The sequence below is a fragment of the Oncorhynchus keta genome, chromosome 26, assembly GCF_023373465.1.
Source record: "Oncorhynchus keta strain PuntledgeMale-10-30-2019 chromosome 26, Oket_V2, whole genome shotgun sequence".
Lineage (NCBI taxonomy): Eukaryota > Metazoa > Chordata > Actinopteri > Salmoniformes > Salmonidae > Oncorhynchus > Oncorhynchus keta.
Window position 1 is genome coordinate 20,805,477 of NC_068446.1, and position 20,412 is coordinate 20,825,888.

The following is a 20,412-nucleotide window of genomic DNA, read 5'->3' on the forward strand; positions in this document are numbered from 1 at the left end:
TATACTCAGTGTCCCATCACTAGAGAGAGACCGACAGAAAGGCTGTATACTCAGTGTTCCATCACTAGAGAGAGACAGACTGAAAGGCTGTATACTCAGTGTTCCATCACTAGAGAGAGACCGACAGAAAGGCCTGGCTGTATACTCAGTGTTCCATCACTAGAGAGAGACCGACAGAAAGGCTGTATACTCAGTGTTCCATCACTAGAGAGAGACCGACAGAAAGGCCTGGCTGTATACTCAGTGTCCCATCACTAGAGAGAGACCGACAGAAAGGCTGTATACTCAGTGTTCCATCACTAGAGAGAGACCGACAGAAAGGCCTGGCTGTATACTCAGTGTCCCATCACTAGAGAGAGACCGACAGAAAGGCTGTATACTCAGTGTTCCATCACTAGAGAGAGACCGACAGAAAGGCTGTATACTCAGTGTTCCATCACTAGAGAGAGACCGACAGAAAGGCTGTATACTCAGTGTTCCATCACTAGAGAGAGACCGACAGAAAGGCCTGGCTGTATACTCAGTGTCCCATCACTAGAGAGAGACCGACAGAAAGGCTGTATACTCAGTGTTCCATCACTAGAGAGAGACCGACAGAAAGGCTGTATACTCAGTGTTCCATCACTAGAGAGAGACCGACAGAAAGGCCTGGCTGTATACTCAGTGTCCCATCACTAGAGACAGACAGAAAGGCCTGGCTGTATACTCAGTGTCCCATCACTAGAGAGAGACCGACAGAAAGGCCTGGCTGTATACTCAGTGTCCCATCACTAGAGAGAGACCGACAGAAAGGCTGTATACTCAGTGTTCCATCACTAGAGAGAGACCGACAGAAAGGCTGTATACTCAGTGTTCCATCACTAGAGAGAGACCGACAGAAAGGCCTGGCTGTATACTCAGTGTCCCATCACTAGAGAGAGACCGACAGAAAGGCTGTATACTCAGTGTTCCATCACTAGAGAGAGACCGACAGAAAGGCCTGGCTGTATACTCAGTGTCCCATCACTAGAGACAGACAGAAAGGCCTGGCTGTATACTCAGTGTCCCATCACTAGAGAGAGACCGACAGAAAGGCTGTATACTCAGTGTCCCATCACTAGAGACCGACAGAAAGGCCTGGCTGTATACTCAGTGTCCCATCACTAGAGAGAGACAGACTGAAAGGCTGTATACTCAGTGTTCCATCACTAGAGAGAGACCGACAGAAAGGCCTGGCTGTATACTCAGTGTCCCATCACTAGAGAGAGACCGACAGAAAGGCTGTATACTCAGTGTTCCATCACTAGAGAGAGACAGACTGAAAGGCTGTATACTCAGTGTTCCATCACTAGAGAGAGACCGACAGAAAGGCCTGGCTGTATACTCAGTGTTCCATCACTAGAGAGAGACCGACAGAAAGGCTGTATACTCAGTGTTCCATCACTAGAGAGAGACCGACAGAAAGGCCTGGCTGTATACTCAGTGTCCCATCACTAGAGAGAGACCGACAGAAAGGCTGTATACTCAGTGTTCCATCACTAGAGAGAGACCGACAGAAAGGCCTGGCTGTATACTCAGTGTCCCATCACTAGAGAGAGACCGACAGAAAGGCTGTATACTCAGTGTTCCATCACTAGAGAGAGACCGACAGAAAGGCTGTATACTCAGTGTTCCATCACTAGAGAGAGACCGACAGAAAGGCTGTATACTCAGTGTTCCATCACTAGAGAGAGACCGACAGAAAGGCCTGGCTGTATACTCAGTGTTCCATCACTAGAGAGAGACCGACAGAAAGGCTGTATACTCAGTGTTCCATCACTAGAGAGAGACCGACAGAAAGGCCTGGCTGTATACTCAGTGTCCCATCACTAGAGACAGACAGAAAGGCCTGGCTGTATACTCAGTGTCCCATCACTAGAGAGAGACCGACAGAAAGGCCTGGCTGTATACTCAGTGTCCCATCACTAGAGAGAGACCGACAGAAAGGCTGTATACTCAGTGTTCCATCACTAGAGAGAGACCGACAGAAAGGCTGTATACTGTGTTCCATCACTAGAGAGAGACCGACTCAGTGTTCCATCACTAGGCCTGAAAGGCCTGGCTGTATACTCAGTGTCCCATCACTAGAGAGAGACCGACAGAAAGGCTGTATACTCAGTGTTCCATCACTAGAGAGAGACCGACAGAAAGGCCTGGCTGTATACTCAGTGTCCCATCACTAGAGACAGACAGAAAGGCCTGGCTGTATACTCAGTGTCCCATCACTAGAGAGAGACCGACAGAAAGGCTGTATACTCAGTGTCCCATCACTAGAGACCGACAGAAAGGCCTGGCTGTATACTCAGTGTCCCATCACTAGAGAGAGACCGACAGAAAGGCTGTATACTCAGTGTTCCATCACTAGAGAGAGACAGACTGAAAGGCTGTATACTCAGTGTTCCATCACTAGAGAGAGACCGACAGAAAGGCCTGGCTGTATACTCAGTGTCCCATCACTAGAGAGAGACCGACAGAAAGGCTGTATACTCAGTGTTCCATCACTAGAGAGAGACCGACAGAAAGGCTGTATACTCAGTGTCCCATCACTAGAGACCGACAGAAAGGCCTGGCTGTATACTCAGTGTCCCATCACTAGAGAGAGACCGACAGAAAGGCTGTATACTCAGTGTTCCATCACTAGAGAGAGACAGACTGAAAGGCTGTATACTCAGTGTTCCATCACTAGAGAGAGACCGACAGAAAGGCCTGGCTGTATACTCAGTGTCCCATCACTAGAGAGAGACCGACAGAAAGGCTGTATACTCAGTGTTCCATCACTAGAGAGAGACCGACAGAAAGGCTGTATACTCAGTGTTCCATCACTAGAGAGAGACCGACAGAAAGGCTGTATACTCAGTGTTTCATCACTAGAGAGAGACCGACAGAAAGGCCTGGCTGTATACTCAGTGTCCCATCACTAGAGAGAGACCGACAGAAAGGCTGTATACTCAGTGTTCCATCACTAGAGAGAGACCGACAGAAAGGCCTGGCTGTATACTCAGTGTCCCATCACTAGAGAGAGACCGACAGAAAGGCTGTATACTCAGTGTTCCATCACTAGAGAGAGACAGACTGAAAGGCTGTATACTCAGTGTTCCATCACTAGAGAGAGACCGACAGAAAGGCCTGGCTGTATACTCAGTGTTCCATCACTAGAGAGAGACAGACTGAAAGGCTGTATACTCAGTGTTCCATCACTAGAGAGAGAGAGACAGAAAGGCTGTATTCTCAGTGTCCCATCACTAGAGAGAGACAGACAGAAAGGCCTGGCTGTATACTCAGTGTCCCATCACTAGAGAGAGACAGACAGAAAGGCTGTATACTCAGTGTTCCATCACTAGAGAGAGACAGACAGAAAGGCCTGGCTGTATACTCAGTGTTCCATCACTAGAGAGAGACAGACAGAAAGGCCTGGCTGTATACTCAGTGTTCCATCACTAGAGAGAGACCGACAGAAAGGCTGTATACTCAGTGTTCCATCACTAGAGAGAGAGAGACAGAAAGGCTGTATACTCAGTGTTCCATCACTAGAGAGAGACAGACAGAAAGGCCTGGCTGTATACTCAGTGTCCCATCACTAGAGAGAGACAGACAGAAAGGCTGTATACTCAGTGTTCCATCACTAGAGAGAGAGAGACAGAAAGGCTGTATACTCAGTGTTCCATCACTAGAGAGAGACAGACTGAAAGGCTGTATACTCAGTGTTCCATCACTAGAGAGACAGACAGAAAGGCTGTATATTCAGTGTTCCATCACTAGAGACAGACAGAAAGGCCTGGCTGTATACTCAGTGTTCCATCACTAGAGAGAGACAGACAGAAAGGCTGTATATTCAGTGTTCCATCACTAGAGACAGACAGAAAGGCCTGGCTGTATACTCAGTGTTCCATCACTAGAGAGAGACAGACAGAAAGGCTGTATACTCAGTGTTCCATCACTAGAGAGAGAGAGACAGAAAGGCTGTATACTCAGTGTTCCATCACTAGAGAGAGACAGACTGAAAGGCTGTATACTCAGTGTTCCATCACTAGAGAGACAGACAGAAAGGCTGTATATTCAGTGTTCCATCACTAGAGACAGACAGAAAGGCCTGGCTGTATACTCAGTGTTCCATCACTAGAGAGAGACAGACAGAAAGGCCTGGCTGTATACTCAGTGTTCCATCACTAGAGAGAGACAGACAGAAAGGCTGTATACTCAGTGTTCCATCACTAGAGAGAGACAGACAGAAAGGCCTGGCTGTATACTCAGTGTCCCATCACTAGAGAGAGACCGACAGAAAGGCTGTATACTCAGTGTTCCATCACTAGAGAGAGACAGACAGAAAGGCTGTATATTCAGTGTTCCATCACTAGAGACAGACAGAAAGGCCTGGCTGTATACTCAGTGTTCCATCACTAGAGAGAGACAGACAGAAAGGCTGTATATTCAGTGTTCCATCACTAGAGACCGACAGAAAGGCCTGGCTGTATACTCAGTGTTCCATCACTAGAGAGAGACAGACAGAAAGGCCTGGCTGTATACTCAGTGTTCCATCACTAGAGAGAGACAGACAGAAAGGCTGTATACTCAGTGTTCCATCACTAGAGAGAGACAGAAAGGCTGTATACTCAGTGTTCCATCACTAGAGAGAGACAGGCAGAAAGGCTGTATACTCACAGAGTGTCCCATCACTGCGTGGGCCATCTCATGTCCCAGGATGAAGGTGAGCTGGTGAACATCTGCAACGGCCTCCAACATCCCAGTGAACATAAACACCTTTCCATTCTAGAGGAGAGAGACAGGTATCATACAAACAGTCAACTTACTGTTTGGATCTGCGCTGGCCAGTTTCGTCTACATGTTTTGAACTGGACTGGGAATAAAAACAAACAAGTCACACACACACACACACACACACACACACACACACACACACACACACACACACACACACACACACAGGGGCTGGGACTCACAGGCAGTACGAAAGCGTTGACGGTAGGGCTGTCGACCAAGTGGACTCTCCATGGAACAGAGGAGACCTCTGGGATGTCTTTGTTCCTCTGGGCCAGGTGCTCCACCACTCTCTCCACCACCTGGTGACGAGGGTCCTTCTCTGAAACCATCAACTCAGCAAATTCCTCCATGTACTGGGTAGAACACACACACACAGCTAAATAAACATCCTCCATGTACTGGGTAGAACACACACACACAGCTAAATCAACATCCTCCATGTACTGGGTAGAACACACACACAGCTAAATCAACATCCTCCGTGTACTGGGTAAAACACACACACAGCTAAATCAACATCCTCCGTGTACTGGGTAGAACACACACACAGCTAAATCAACATCCTCCGTGTACTGGGTAGAACACACACACAGCTAAATCAACATCCTCCATGTACTGAGTAGAACACACACACACACACAGTTAAATCAACATCCTCCATACACTGGGTAGAACACACACACACAGTTAAATCAACATCCTCCATGTACCTGGTAGAACACACACACTTATATCAACATCCTCCATGTACTGAGTAGAACACACACACACAGCTAAATCAACATCCTCCATGTACTGGGTAGAACACACACACACAGTTAAATCAACATCCTCCATGTACTGAGTAGAACACACACACAGTTATATCAACATCCTTCATGTACTGGGTAGAACACACACACACACACACACACACACACACACACACACACACACACACACACACACACACACACACACACACACACACACACACACACACACAGTTAAATCAACATCCTCCATGCACTGAGGACACAAACAAGAGTCAGTTACTGAACTACTATTATATTATCATTAAGCAATAAGGCCCGGGGGGTGTGGTACATGGCCATCCGGCTGTTCTTCTGCACGACGCAATGTGGAGTGCCTGGATACAGGCCTTAGCTGTATTGCTATTATAAACTGGTTACCAATGCAATTAGAACAGTATATATGGTCTGATACACCACGGCTTTCAGCCAATCAGCATTCAGGGCTCGAGCCACCAGGTTTATAATATATCATATATGAAATCATAATTTCCTAAAACAGGTTCATCTGAATGGTTGAAAATCATCATCTTATTAGATTGAATATGGCCCACAAGGTTAACAGCATCTCTCTTCACCCCCTCTCGGTCCACGGTACTGCAGGCATTGTTAGCAGAAAACAGGATTCCCCCATTATAGTAAATGGAATACATTTTTCAAGACAATTATGATATCAATAATTGCTTCTAATACACCAGATATATGTCCTTGAACTGCACACAGAAGAAGTTAAGGATCATTTGTTGCTAATGGTTGCCTGCAGTAACCCGGTCAACCTTCAACTTGAGTTACTCAATGAGAGAGGGCAGTACTGGGCTGGCCTGCAACATCACTTCCTGGAGTAGCTCAAACCGTGCATGTTACGTCTCCATGAGACGTTATCTTAACAGACTTCATTTGTCTTCAACGCGCTATTGAGTCTTCACAAAGGAATGAATGGTGTCAAGTGATGGATGGCCATTCATATATACAGTTATTGGTCTCACCCCATCTCCTGTCACTGCAGCCAGCTCCATGTAGTTCTCTCTACTGAACACTAGGAGGCGTGTGCGTCCCGTGATGGGCGACTCATCCAGATGAGTCAGGAAGAAACTTGCCATGATCACCATAGCAACCATACCCCCGGCCACCAGCTGCCAACGGCGACGCCAGACCCTCTGACGCACGAGCTGCTGCTTATTGGGCGGGAGGGCCAACCACCACTTCCTGATACTCCTAGAGGAGAGGGGACACCAAAAACACCATGTAGCACTACGAGAGACAGAGACACCATGTAGCACTACTAGAGAGAGACACCAAAAACACCATGTAGCACTACTAGAGACAGAGACACCAAAAACACCATGTAGCACTACTAGAGACAGAGACACCAAAAACACCATGTAGCACTACTAGAAACAGAGACACCAAAAACACCATGTAGCACTACTAGAGACTGAGACACCATGTAACACTACTAGAGAGAGACACCATGTAGCACGACTAGAGACAGAGACACCAAAACCACCAGGTAACACTACTAGAGACAGAGACACCATGTAGCACTACTAGAGACAGAGACACAATGCAATGTAGCACTACTAGAGACAGAGACACCAAAAACACCATGTAGCACTACTAGAGACAGAGACACCATGTAGCACTACTAGAGACAGAGACACCATGTAGCACTACTAGAGAGAGACACCAAAAACACCATGTAGCACTACTAGAGACAGAGACACCAAAAACACCATGTAGCACTTCTAGAAACAGAGACACCAAAAACACCATGTAGCACTACTAGAGACTGAGACACCATGTAACACTACTAGAGAGAGACACCATGTAGCACGACTAGAGACAGAGACACCAAAACCACCATGTAACACTACTAGAGACAGAGACACCATGTAGCACTACTAGAGACAGAGACACCATGTAGCACTACTAGAGACAGAGACACCAAAAACACCATGTAACACTACTAGAGACAGAGACACCAAAAACACCATGTAGCACTACTAGAGACAGAGACACCATGTAGCACTACTAGAGACAGAGACACAATGCAATGTAGCACTACTAGAGACAGACACCAAAAACACCATGTAACACTACTAGAGACAGAGACACCAAAAACTCCATGTAGCACTACTAGGAGACAGAGACACCACCATGTAACACTACTAGAGAGAGACACCACCATGTAACACTACTAGAGAGAGACACCATGTAGCACGACTAGAGGCACCATGTAACACTACGAGAGACAGAGACACCATGTAACACCACTAGAGACAGAGACACCAAAACCACCATGTAGCACTACTAGAGACAGAGACACAATGCAATGTAGCACTACTAGAGACAGACACCAAAAACACCATGTAACACCACTAGAGACAGAGACACCAAAAACACCATGTAACACTACTAGGAGACAGACACCACCATGTAACACTACTAGAGACAGAGACACCATGTAACACTACTAGAGACAGAGACACCATGTAACACTACTAGAGACAGAGACACCATGTAGCACTACTAGAGACAGAGACACCAAAAACACCATGTAGCACAACTAGAGACAGAGACACCATGTAGCACTACTAGAGACAGAGACACAATGCAATGTAGCACTACTAGAGACAGAGACACCAAAAACACCATGTAGCACTACTAGAGACAGACACCATGTAACACTACTAGAGACAGAGACACCATGTAACACTACTAGAGACAGAGACACCATGTAACACCACTAGAGACAGAGACACCATGTAACACCACTAGAGACAGAGACACCATGTAACACCACTAGAGACAGAGACACCATGTAACACCACTAGAGACAGAGACACCATGTAACACCACTAGAGACAGAGACACCATGTAACACCACTAGAGACAGAGACACCATGTAACACCACTAGAGACAGAGACACCAAAACCACCATGTAGCACTACTAGAGACAGAGACACCATGTAGCACTACTAGAGACAGAGACACAATGTAGCACTACTAGAGACAGAGACACCATGTAACGCCACTTGAGACAGAGACACCATGTAACACCACTAGAGACAGAGACACCATGTAACGCCACTTGAGACAGAGACACCAAAACCACCATGTAGCACTACTAGAGACAGAGACACAATGTAGCACTACTAGAAACAGAGACACAATGTAGCACTACTAGAGACAGAGACACAATGTAGCACTACTAGAGACAGAGACACAATGTAGCACTACTAGAGACAGAGACACAATGTAGCACTACTAGAGACAGAGACACAATGTAGCACTACTAGAGACAGAGACACAATGTAGCACTACTAGAGACAGAGACACAATGTAGCACTACTAGAGACAGAGACACCAAAACCACCATGTAGCACTACTAGAGACACCATGTAGCACTACTAGAGACAGAGACACCAAAACCACCATGTATCACTACTAGAGACAGAGACACCATCATGTAGCACTACTAGAGACAGAGACACCATGTAGCACTACTAGAGACAGAGACACCATGTAGCACTACTAGAGACAGAGACACCATGTAGCACTACTAGAGACAGAGACACCATGTAGCACTACTAGAGACACCACCATGTAGCACTACTAGAGACACCACCATGTAGCACTACTAGAGACAGAGACACCACCATGTAGCACTACTAGAGACAGAGACACCACCATGTAGCACTACTAGAGACAGAGACACCATGAAGCACTACTAGAGACAGAGACACCATGAAGCACTACTAGAGACAGAGACACCATGAAGCACTACTAGAGACAGAGACACCATGTAACACTACTAGAGAGAGACACCATGTAGCACTACTAGAGACAGAGACACAATGCAATGTAGCACTACTAGAGACAGACACCAAAAACACCATGTAACACTACTAGAGACAGAGACACCAAAAACTCCATGTAGCACTACTAGAGACAGAGACACCAAAAACACCATGTAGCACTACTAGAGACAGAGACACCATGTAGCACTACTAGAGACAGAGACACAATGCAATGTAGCACTACTAGAGACAGACACCAAAAACACCATGTAACACTACTAGAGACAGAGACACCAAAAACTCCATGTAGCACTACTAGGAGACAGAGACACCACCATGTAACACTACTAGAGAGAGACACCACCATGTAACACTACTAGAGAGAGACACCATGTAGCACGACTAGAGGCACCATGTAACACTACGAGAGACAGAGACACCATGTAACACCACTAGAGACAGAGACACCAAAACCACCATGTAGCACTACTAGAGACAGAGACACCAAAAACACCATGTAGCAGACACCACTAGAGAGAGAGACACCACCATGTAACACTACTAGAGAGAGACACCAAAGAGACACCATGTAACACTACTAGAGACAGAGACACAAACCAATGTAGCACTACTAGAGACAGAGACACCAAAAACACCATGTAGACTACTAGAGACAGAGACACCATGTAGCACTACTAGAGAAGAGGGAGACACCATGTAGCACTACTAGAGACAGAGACACCAAAACCACCATGTAGCACTACTAGAGAGGCATGAGACACCATGTAGCACTACTAGAGACAGAGACACAAAAACCACCATGTAGCACTACTAGAGACAGAGACACCAAAAGAGACCACCATGTAACACTACTAGAGAGGAGACAGCATGTAGCACTACTAGAGAGAGACACCATGTAGCACTACTAGACAGAGACAGCATGTAGCACTACTAGAGACAGAGACACCATGTAGCACTACTAAAGGGAGACACAATGTAGCACTACTAGAGACAGAGACACCAAAACCACCATGTAGCACTACTAGAGAGGAGACAGCATGTAGCACTACTAGAGAGAGACACCATGTAGCACTACTAGAGAGAGACACCATGTAGCACTAGAGACAGAGACACCATGTAGCACTACAAGAGAGGGAGACACAATGTAGTACTACTAGAGACAGAGACACCAAAACCACCATGTAGCACGACTAGAGACAGAGACACCAAAACCACCATGTAGCACTACTAGAGACAGAGACACCATGTAACACTACTAGAGACAGAGACACCATGTAACACTACTAGAGACAGAGACACCATGTAACACTACTAGAGACAGAGACACCATGTAGCACTACTAGAGACAGAGACACCATGTAGCACTACTAGAGACAGAGACACCATGTAGCACTACTAGAGACAGAGACACCATGTAGCACTACTAGAGACAGAGACACCATGTAGCACTACTAGAGACAGAGACACAATGCAATGTAGCACTACTAGAGACAGAGATACCAAAAACACTATGTAGCACTACTAGAGACAGAGACACCAAAAACACCATGTAGCACAACTAGAGACACCATGTAGCACAACTAGAGACAGAGACACCATGTAGCACTACTAGAGACAGAGACACAATGCAATGTAGCACTACTAGAGACAGAGACACCAAAAACACCATGTAGCACTACTAGAGACAGACACCATGTAACACTACTAGAGACAGAGACACCATGTAACACCACTAGAGACAGAGACACCGTGTAACACCACTAGAGACAGAGACACCATGTAACACCACTAGAGACAGAGACACCATGTAACACCACTAGAGACAGAGACACCATGTAACACCACTAGAGACAGAGACACCATGTAGCACTACTAGAGACAGAGACACCATGTAACACTAGAGACAGAGACACCAAAACCACCATGTAGCACTACTAGAGACACCATGTAGCACTACTAGAGACAGAGACACCAAAACCACCATGTATCACTACTAGAGAAAGAGACACCATGTAGCACTACTAGAGACAGAGACACCATGTAGCACTACTAGAGACAGAGACACCATGTAGCACTACTAGAGACAGAGACACCATGTAGCACTACTAGAGACACCACCATGTAGCACTACTAGAGACACCACCATGTAGCACTACTAGAGACAGAGACACCACCATGTAGCACTACTAGAGACAGAGACACCACCATGTAGCACTACTAGAGACAGAGACACCATGAAGCACTACTAGAGACAGAGACACCATGAAGCACTACTAGAGACAGAGACACCATGAAGCACTACTAGAGACAGAGACACCATGTAACGCCACTTGAGACAGAGACACCAAAACCACCATGTAGCACTACTAGAGACAGAGACACCATGTAGCACTACTAGAGACAGAGACACAATGTAGCACTACTAGAGACAGAGACACAATGTAGCACTACTAGAGACAGAGACACAATGTAGCACTACTAGAGACAGAGACACAATGTAGCACTACTAGAGACAGAGACACAATGTAGCACTACTAGAGACAGAGACACAATGTAGCACTACTAGAGACAGAGACACCAAAACCACCATGTAGCACTACTAGAGACAGAGACACCATGTAACACTAGAGACAGAGACACCAAAACCACCATGTAGCACTACTAGAGACACCATGTAGCACTACTAGAGACAGAGACACCAAAACCACCATGTATCACTACTAGAGACAGAGACACCATCATGTAGCACTACTACAGACAGAGACACCATGTAGCACTACTAGAGACAGAGACACCATGTAGCACTACTAGAGACAGAGACACCATGTAGCACTACTAGAGACAGAGACACCATGTAGCACTACTAGAGACACCACCATGTAGCACTACTAGAGACACCACCATGTAGCACTACTAGAGACACCACCATGTAGCACTACTAGAGACAGAGACACCACCATGTAGCACTACTAGAGACAGAGACACCATGAAGCACTACTAGAGACAGAGACACCATGAAGCACTACTAGAGACAGAGACACCATGTAACACTACTAGAGAGAGACACCATGTAGCACTACTAGAGACAGAGACACCAAAAACACCATGTAACACTACTAGAGACAGAGACACCAAAAACACCATGTAGCACTACTAGAGACAGAGACACCATGTAGCACTACTAGAGACAGAGACACAATGCAATGTAGCACTACTAGAGACAGACACCAAAAACACCATGTAACACTACTAGAGACAGAGACACCAAAAACTCCATGTAGCACTACTAGGAGACAGAGACACCACCATGTAACACTACTAGAGAGAGACACCACCATGTAACACTACTAGAGAGAGACACCATGTAGCACGACTAGAGGCACCATGTAACACTACGAGAGACAGAGACACCATGTAACACCACTAGAGACAGAGACACCAAAACCACCATGTAGCACTACTAGAGACAGAGACACCATGTAGCACAACTAGAGACAGAGACACAATGCAATGTAGCACTACTAGAGACAGAGACACCAAAAACACCATGTAACACTACTAGGAGACAGACACCACCATGTAACACTACTAGAGAGAGACACCACCATGTAACACTACTAGAGAGAGACACCATGTAGCACGACTAGAGACACCATGTAACACTACGAGAGACAGAGACACCAAAACCACCATGTAGCACTACTAGAGACAGAGACAGCATGTAGCACTACTAGAGACAGAGACACCATGTAGCACTACTAGAGAGGGAGACACAATGTAGCACTACTAGAGACAGACACCAAAACCACCATGTAGCACTACTAGAGAGGGAGACACCATGTAGCACTACTAGAGACAGAGACACAATGTAGCACTACTAGAGACAGAGACACCAAAACCACCATGTAACACTACTAGAGAGGGAGACAGCATGTAGCACTACTAGAGAGAGACACCATGTAGCACTACTAGACAGAGACAGCATGTAGCACTACTAGAGACAGAGACACCATGTAGCACTACTAGAGAGGGAGACACAATGTAGCACTACTAGAGACAGAGACACCAAAACCACCATGTAGCACTACTAGAGAGGGAGACAGCATGTAGCACTACTAGAGAGAGACACCATGTAGCACTACTAGAGAGAGACACCATGTAGCACTAGAGACAGAGACACCATGTAGCACTACAAGAGAGGGAGACACAATGTAGTACTACTAGAGACAGAGACACCAAAACCACCATGTAGCACGACTAGAGACAGAGACACCAAAACCACCATGTAGCACTACTAGAGACAGAGACACCATGTAACACTACTAGAGACAGAGACACCATGTAACACTACTAGAGACAGAGACACCATGTAACACTACTAGAGACAGAGACACCATGTAGCACTACTAGAGACAGAGACACCATGTAGCACTACTAGAGACAGAGACACCATGTAGCACTACTAGAGACAGAGACACCATGTAGCACTACTAGAGACAGAGACACCATGTAGCACTACTAGAGACAGAGACACAATGCAATGTAGCACTACTAGAGACAGAGACACCAAAAACACTATGTAGCACTACTAGAGACAGAGACACCAAAAACACCATGTAGCACAACTAGAGACACCATGTAGCACAACTAGAGACAGAGACACCATGTAGCACTACTAGAGACAGAGACACAATGCAATGTAGCACTACTAGAGACAGAGACACCAAAAACACCATGTAGCACTACTAGAGACAGACACCATGTAACACTACTAGAGACAGAGACACCATGTAACACCACTAGAGACAGAGACACCGTGTAACACCACTAGAGACAGAGACACCATGTAACACCACTAGAGACAGAGACACCATGTAACACCACTAGAGACAGAGACACCATGTAACACCACTAGAGACAGAGACACCATGTAACGCCACTTGAGACAGAGACACCAAAACCACCATGTAGCACTACTAGAGACAGAGACACCATGTAGCACTACTAGAGACAGAGACACAATGTAGCACTACTAGAGACAGAGACACAATGTAGCACTACTAGAGACAGAGACACAATGTAGCACTACTAGAGACAGAGACACAATGTAGCACTACTAGAGACAGAGACACCATGTAACACTACTAGAGGGAGACACAATGTAGCACTACTAGAGACAGAGACACAATGTAGCACTACTAGAGACAGAGACACAATGTAGCACTACTAGAGACAGAGACACCATGTAACACTACTAGAGGGAGACACAATGTAGCACTACTAGAGACAGAGACACCAAAACCACAATGTAGCACTACTAGAGACAGAGACACCATGTAACACTAGAGACAGAGACACCAAAACCACCATGTAGCACTACTAGAGACACCATGTAGCACTACTAGAGACAGAGACACCAAAACCACCATGTATCACTACTAGAGACAGAGACACCATGTAGCACTACTAGAGACAGAGACACCATGTAGCACTACTAGAGACAGAGACACCATGTAGCACTACTAGAGACAGAGACACCATGTAGCACTACTAGAGACACCACCATGTAGCACTACTAGAGACAGAGACACCACCATGTAGCACTACTAGAGACAGAGACACCACCATGTAGCACTACTAGAGACAGAGACACCACCATGTAGCACTACTAGAGACAGAGACACCATGAAGCACTACTAGAGACAGAGACACCATGAAGCACTACTAGAGACAGAGACACCATGAAGCACTACTAGAGACAGAGACACCATGAAGCACTACTAGAGACAGAGACACCATGAAGCACTACTAGAGACAGAGACACCATGAAGCACTACTAGAGACAGAGACACCATGAAGCACTACTAGAGACAGAGACACCATGAAGCACTAGAGACAGAGACACCAAAAACACCATGTAGCACTACTAGAGACAGAGACACCATGAAGCACTACTAGAGACAGAGACACCATGAAGCACTACTAGAGACAGAGACACCATGAAGCACTAGAGACAGAGACACCAAAAACACCATGTAGCACTACTAGAGACAGACACCATGTAACACTACTAGAGACAGAGACACCAAAAACACCATGTAGCAGCAACTTCTATCTTACCATCATAAACCGTATCAATGTACTGTGCATTCGGAAAGTATTCAGACCCCTTCACCTTTTCCACATTTTGTTTCATTATAGCACGATTCTAAAATGCATCAACTATATTTTTCCCTCATCAATCTTCACACAATATCCCATAATGACAAAGCGAAAAAAAATGGGTTTTGCAAACCTATTAAAAATAGAAAACAGATATACCTTATTTACATAAGTATTCAGACCCTTTGTTATGAGACTCTAAATAGAGCTCAGGTGCATCCTGTTTCCATTAACCATCTTGAGATGTTTCTACAACTTGATTGCAGTCCATCTGTGGTAAATTCAATTGATTGGACATGATTTGGATAGGCACACACCTGTCAATATAATGTCCCACAGTTGACAGTGCTTATCAGAGCAAAAACAAAGCCATGAGGTTGAAGGACTTGCCTGTAGAGCTCCCGAGACAGGATTGCGTCAAGGCACAGATCTGGGAAAGTGTACCAAAACATGTCTGCAGCATTGAAGGTCTCCAAGAACACAGTGCCTCCATCAATCTGAAATGGAAGAAGTTTGGAACCAGCAAGAATCTTCGTAGAGCTGGCCCCCCTGCCAAACTGAACAATCGGGGGAGAAGGGCCTTGACCAAGAACCCGATGGTCACTCTGACAGAGCTCCAGAGTTCCTCTATGGAGAGTGTTGTCCTTCTATAAGGTTCTCCCATCTCTGCAGCACTCCACCAATCAGGCCTTTATGGTAGAATGGCCAGACAGAAGCCACTCAGCAAAAGGCACATGACAGCCTGCTTAGAGATAGCCGAAAGGCACCTAAAGGACTCTCAGACCATGAGAACCAAGATTCTCTGGTCTGATGAACTCTTTGGCCTGAATGCCAAGCCTCACGTCTGGAGGAAACCAGGCACCGCATGGTGGTGGCAGCATCATGCTGTGGGGATGTTTTTCAGCGGCAGGGACTGGGAGACTAGTCAGGATCGAGGGAAAGATTAACGGAGTAAAGCACAGAGAGACCTGCTCCAGAGCACTCAGGGCCTCAGACTGGGGCAAAGGTTCACCTTCCAACAGGACAACAACCCTAAGCACACAGTCAAGACAACATAGGAGTGGCTTCAGGACAAGTCTCTGAATTTCCTTGAGTGGCACAACCAGAGCCCGGACTTGAAACCGATCAAACATTTCTGGTGAGACCAGAAGATAGCTGTGCACCAACACTCCCCATCCAACCTGGCAGAGTTAGAGAGGATCTGCAGAGAAGAATGGGAGAAACTCCCCAAATACAGGTGTGCCAAGCTTGTAATCGCTGCCAAAGGTGCTTCAACACTCAAGTACTTACTTAGTAAAGGGTCTGAATACTTATGTAAATGTGATACATTTTTATTTTTATACATTTGCAAAAATGTCAAAACCTTTTTGGGATTCGTCATTATGGGGTGTTATGTGTAGATTGATGAGGAGGGAAAAAACATCCATCCATTTTAGAATAAGGCTGTGATGTAATAAAAAGTAGAAAAAGTGAAGGGGTCTGAATACTTTGAACGCACTGTAGATGGACTGAGACGACACTCGGACGACGTGTATCTTACCTGCCCAGTATAATAGCCACTATCTTCTGCAGGGGTTTGAGTACCAGCCATATGAGAGGCGCAGGCAGGGCGCGGTGAGGAGCAGAGGTATGGAAGAAGTTCTGTCCATGCTTAGACAGCCATATAACAGGGAGACAGTGGACAGCAGGGTCAGGTCTAGGTGTCCCCACTGGGAAAAGTACTGTTCTTACATTCTCAGATGAGAAAAGTTGTCTCTGAGATGAAGATGGCCTCAATTGACGTTGACAGACAGAGTCTGTGGTTTCGGGCTGCCGTAGAATCCGACATGTGTTGGTTGAGTAGAGTTCTGTTGAAGGTAATGTCCTCCTGGTTGTTGATAGTCTCTGTCGGCAATGGGAGGTTTGAAAGCTTCTAGACAGGTAGGCAGGTAGGCAACGGTGTTGGTTCCTCATGAGACGGGCACACAACAACTCCATGGTTCCTGAATGAGAAGATACCACTTCCTGAAAACGCCCAGGTGACAGCCTATGGAAGAACAGTCCTTGACTATGGAAGCCCATTCCCACCACCCCAAAAGATTTAAATGTAAAAGCGATGTTAACTGCTGTAGCGGAGACTGCATTCACAGTAAACTCGGAAATGCTTGAGCTTTACTAATTGAACAGAGCCCTAAAACGTCGATACTAATGTAATTAATTGTTTTTTTAAAAAACTGAGCTGAAATCCCTCTGTATTTCCAGGCTAGGGGGGTAGTGGCTCGGGAGGTTAACTTTGGCATGTTGAAGAATTTTTGATGAAAGTTTGGTATGTGTGTTTGGCTGACTTTTGAGAAGCCTTCTCCCACATCAATAAAACTTAAACGCATAACACGTGTGTAGAAAAGGCTGGATGTTATTTTACACGTCTATGTTTATTTTCAGGCAAAGGTCTACCCAAGCCCCCACCAAAATACGCCCGAAGCACCAGAAAACTTGTGACACTGCTACCAAGAAGCAAAAGGCTAAAACACAGCACAAGCCACCATGTAATGACGGTGAGGACGGCCCTTCACAACATAAGCAAACCCCTTATTCTCATTCTTGAACAATTGGGAAAGGTATTTTATCTGTACCAAGAATTGTCATGATATATTTTACTGCAGAGAATCTTGAGCCCTCATGCTCCGAGGACAGGTCAAGTGGGAGACCGAGGTCTCCTGCCTCTTCAGATGAGATCCCCCTCACCAAAGCGCTGCAAAGGCTCAGGTCCTTTTCCTATGCCGGAAGCAAGTATGACAACTATTTTTTATGATATTGAAATTAGGCTGTAATATTTGGAAGTAAAAAAAAAATAAAACAAACGACTTTAACAATACATTTTTGTTGTTGTGACCTTTTAGATTGGTGACCTTTTAACGGACAGTCGACGAGTCCGGTTAAAGAATTCGACTTCAACCTGAATGAGACGGAAGAATTATTACTAAAGATGGAAGAGCAGCTAATGGAGAATGATTTCTGAAAATACATGGTGAGAAATGAAATGTTCCATTGGTATGATTTGAATGACATTATATTGCAATGCAGTACTAAATGGAAGATTCCAGTACATGTGGAATGCATTAGTGTCTTTTTGTTAAATGAGATATCTCAGATCTCAAAGCTGGGGGGAAGACATCCCGGACCAGGTGAAGAGAGCAATGCACTGATAAACTATTACCATATTTGTTTCACTTCTTTAAATTAGGTCATGGTGTGTTGCTTGTACGGTACATAGTTTATGTTCTATACAGAATCCTGACAAACAAGCCTCATGTCAACGATGAATAGGAAAGGAAACAAGGGGATGAGTGCCCTTTGCAGCATCATTATATGTACAGTGGAGGCCAAATCATGACATTTTACATGACATTGGAATGCTTTCTCTAGCTAATATTTGTTTTCCCACTTTACATCAAGTGTGAGTCTTGGCGAATCAAAGGCTACAGAGGCAGAAATACCACAGGTGATGTCAACCTGCCTGAAATATGCACCTGACCACAAGGGGGGCAGTGGAAGGGCATGAAATCTTTCTTAAGAAGTTAAAAGCATCAAAGTCTGTTACAACAGTGCCTTTTTTTTAAAGCATCTATTTTGTGGTGCAATACGTTTATTTAAACCGTTCTTGACTTTCGCAACACACGTTTTTACATGGACAAAGGTTTACACAATGCTGTTCCAAATTACAGCTCTAATTGCGTTACACAGAATGACAATAGCCAACAGTCGTATAGACCCTATGTCTGGAAGATACAATTGTACTCATGGTGCAAAGTACTTTTCAAGAGTGTGCAACATCAAAAAGGTCTTAGTTGATACCGTTCGTTAACCTATTCTTAGCTCAGGCTCTTATCCTTATTTAATGTACAGAAGCCTACGTCACAAAACGGCTAATACTTCTCAACACAATTCATGGATTGGCGATAATCCCTGTTGAATTCATGGAGTGTTTTGGCCAAATCCAATCACAATGTGGTCTCAACCTCACGCCAATGTCGACATTTATTTGATTATTAGAGTAGTATAGTTTTCAAACTCGATAGTACCGAAATTAAAAAATAACTGTTGGCTTGAGTGGGTGAATAAAAGTTCATAAAATAAATCTCATTGATCAACGTCTGATCAGACTGAAGCACAGATGCTCTGTGCAAAGGTAGACAGATCTTGTGGCAAATCAGTCTAAACAAAGCTAATTTGTTGTCCAGCTTTTCAATGTTTGTGGCAACATTTCAATTAAACCAAATCAAAAGTGCTGGGCCAATACTGACCTCTGCAACATAACGATACATGGACATTGTCACACAATGAAAAAAAAAACACACACAAAAAAACAATCCTATTATGTTGCTTATAACATTTTGCGATAGTCAACCATTTTTGATCATGATTCAACATTTTTATATAGTATATCAAACGTTTGACTCACGCGTCTCAATATTGAAATAGTATACATACATTTTTAGATCGTACGTCAACATTTTTAATTTTGAGTATCTCGAAATTGATAGCATCGACAAAAAAAATTGTGGCGGGAATGGGCTTCCATAAGTGACATATCGAGTTCAACTGACATTTGTTTGCGATTGCCAGTAGTTTCCCTGAGATTACCACCTTTTAACTGTGGGTTTATTAATATCTAGTAATGTGGGTAACAGATTCAATGTCATGTCATTGCAGTTCTGCCTAACGTCGTTACTTAGCTAACTGATCTGAAGCAATGCACCGATAAAGACAGCACGTGTAAACACGTTAAAGTTGCCTTTGTATGATCGACACTCTTAAAACAACCGAGTTCGTCTTGGAGACTCCAGTTTGAGAAATAAAT

General features: G+C 45.0%; 1 protein-coding gene across 4 annotated transcripts in view; it reads right to left on the minus strand.

The window, feature by feature from the left end:
- oma1 (OMA1 zinc metallopeptidase) overlaps nt 1-20,412 on the minus strand; it is a 44,764-nt gene that overhangs the window by 24,042 nt on the left and 310 nt on the right. The window contains exons 1-5 of one of the 4 annotated variants that reach the window (XM_052480357.1): nt 18,185-20,402; nt 17,113-17,554; nt 6,575-6,803; nt 4,977-5,150; nt 4,678-4,785 (exon numbers count right to left, since the gene is read on the minus strand). In XM_052480357.1, coding sequence (XP_052336317.1) covers nt 4,678-4,785; nt 4,977-5,150; nt 6,575-6,803; nt 17,113-17,554; nt 18,185-18,197 — 966 coding nt within the window. In that variant the 5' untranslated portion in view covers nt 18,198-20,402. The other 3 variants (XM_052480359.1, XM_052480358.1, XM_052480356.1) reach the window with 3 other exon arrangements.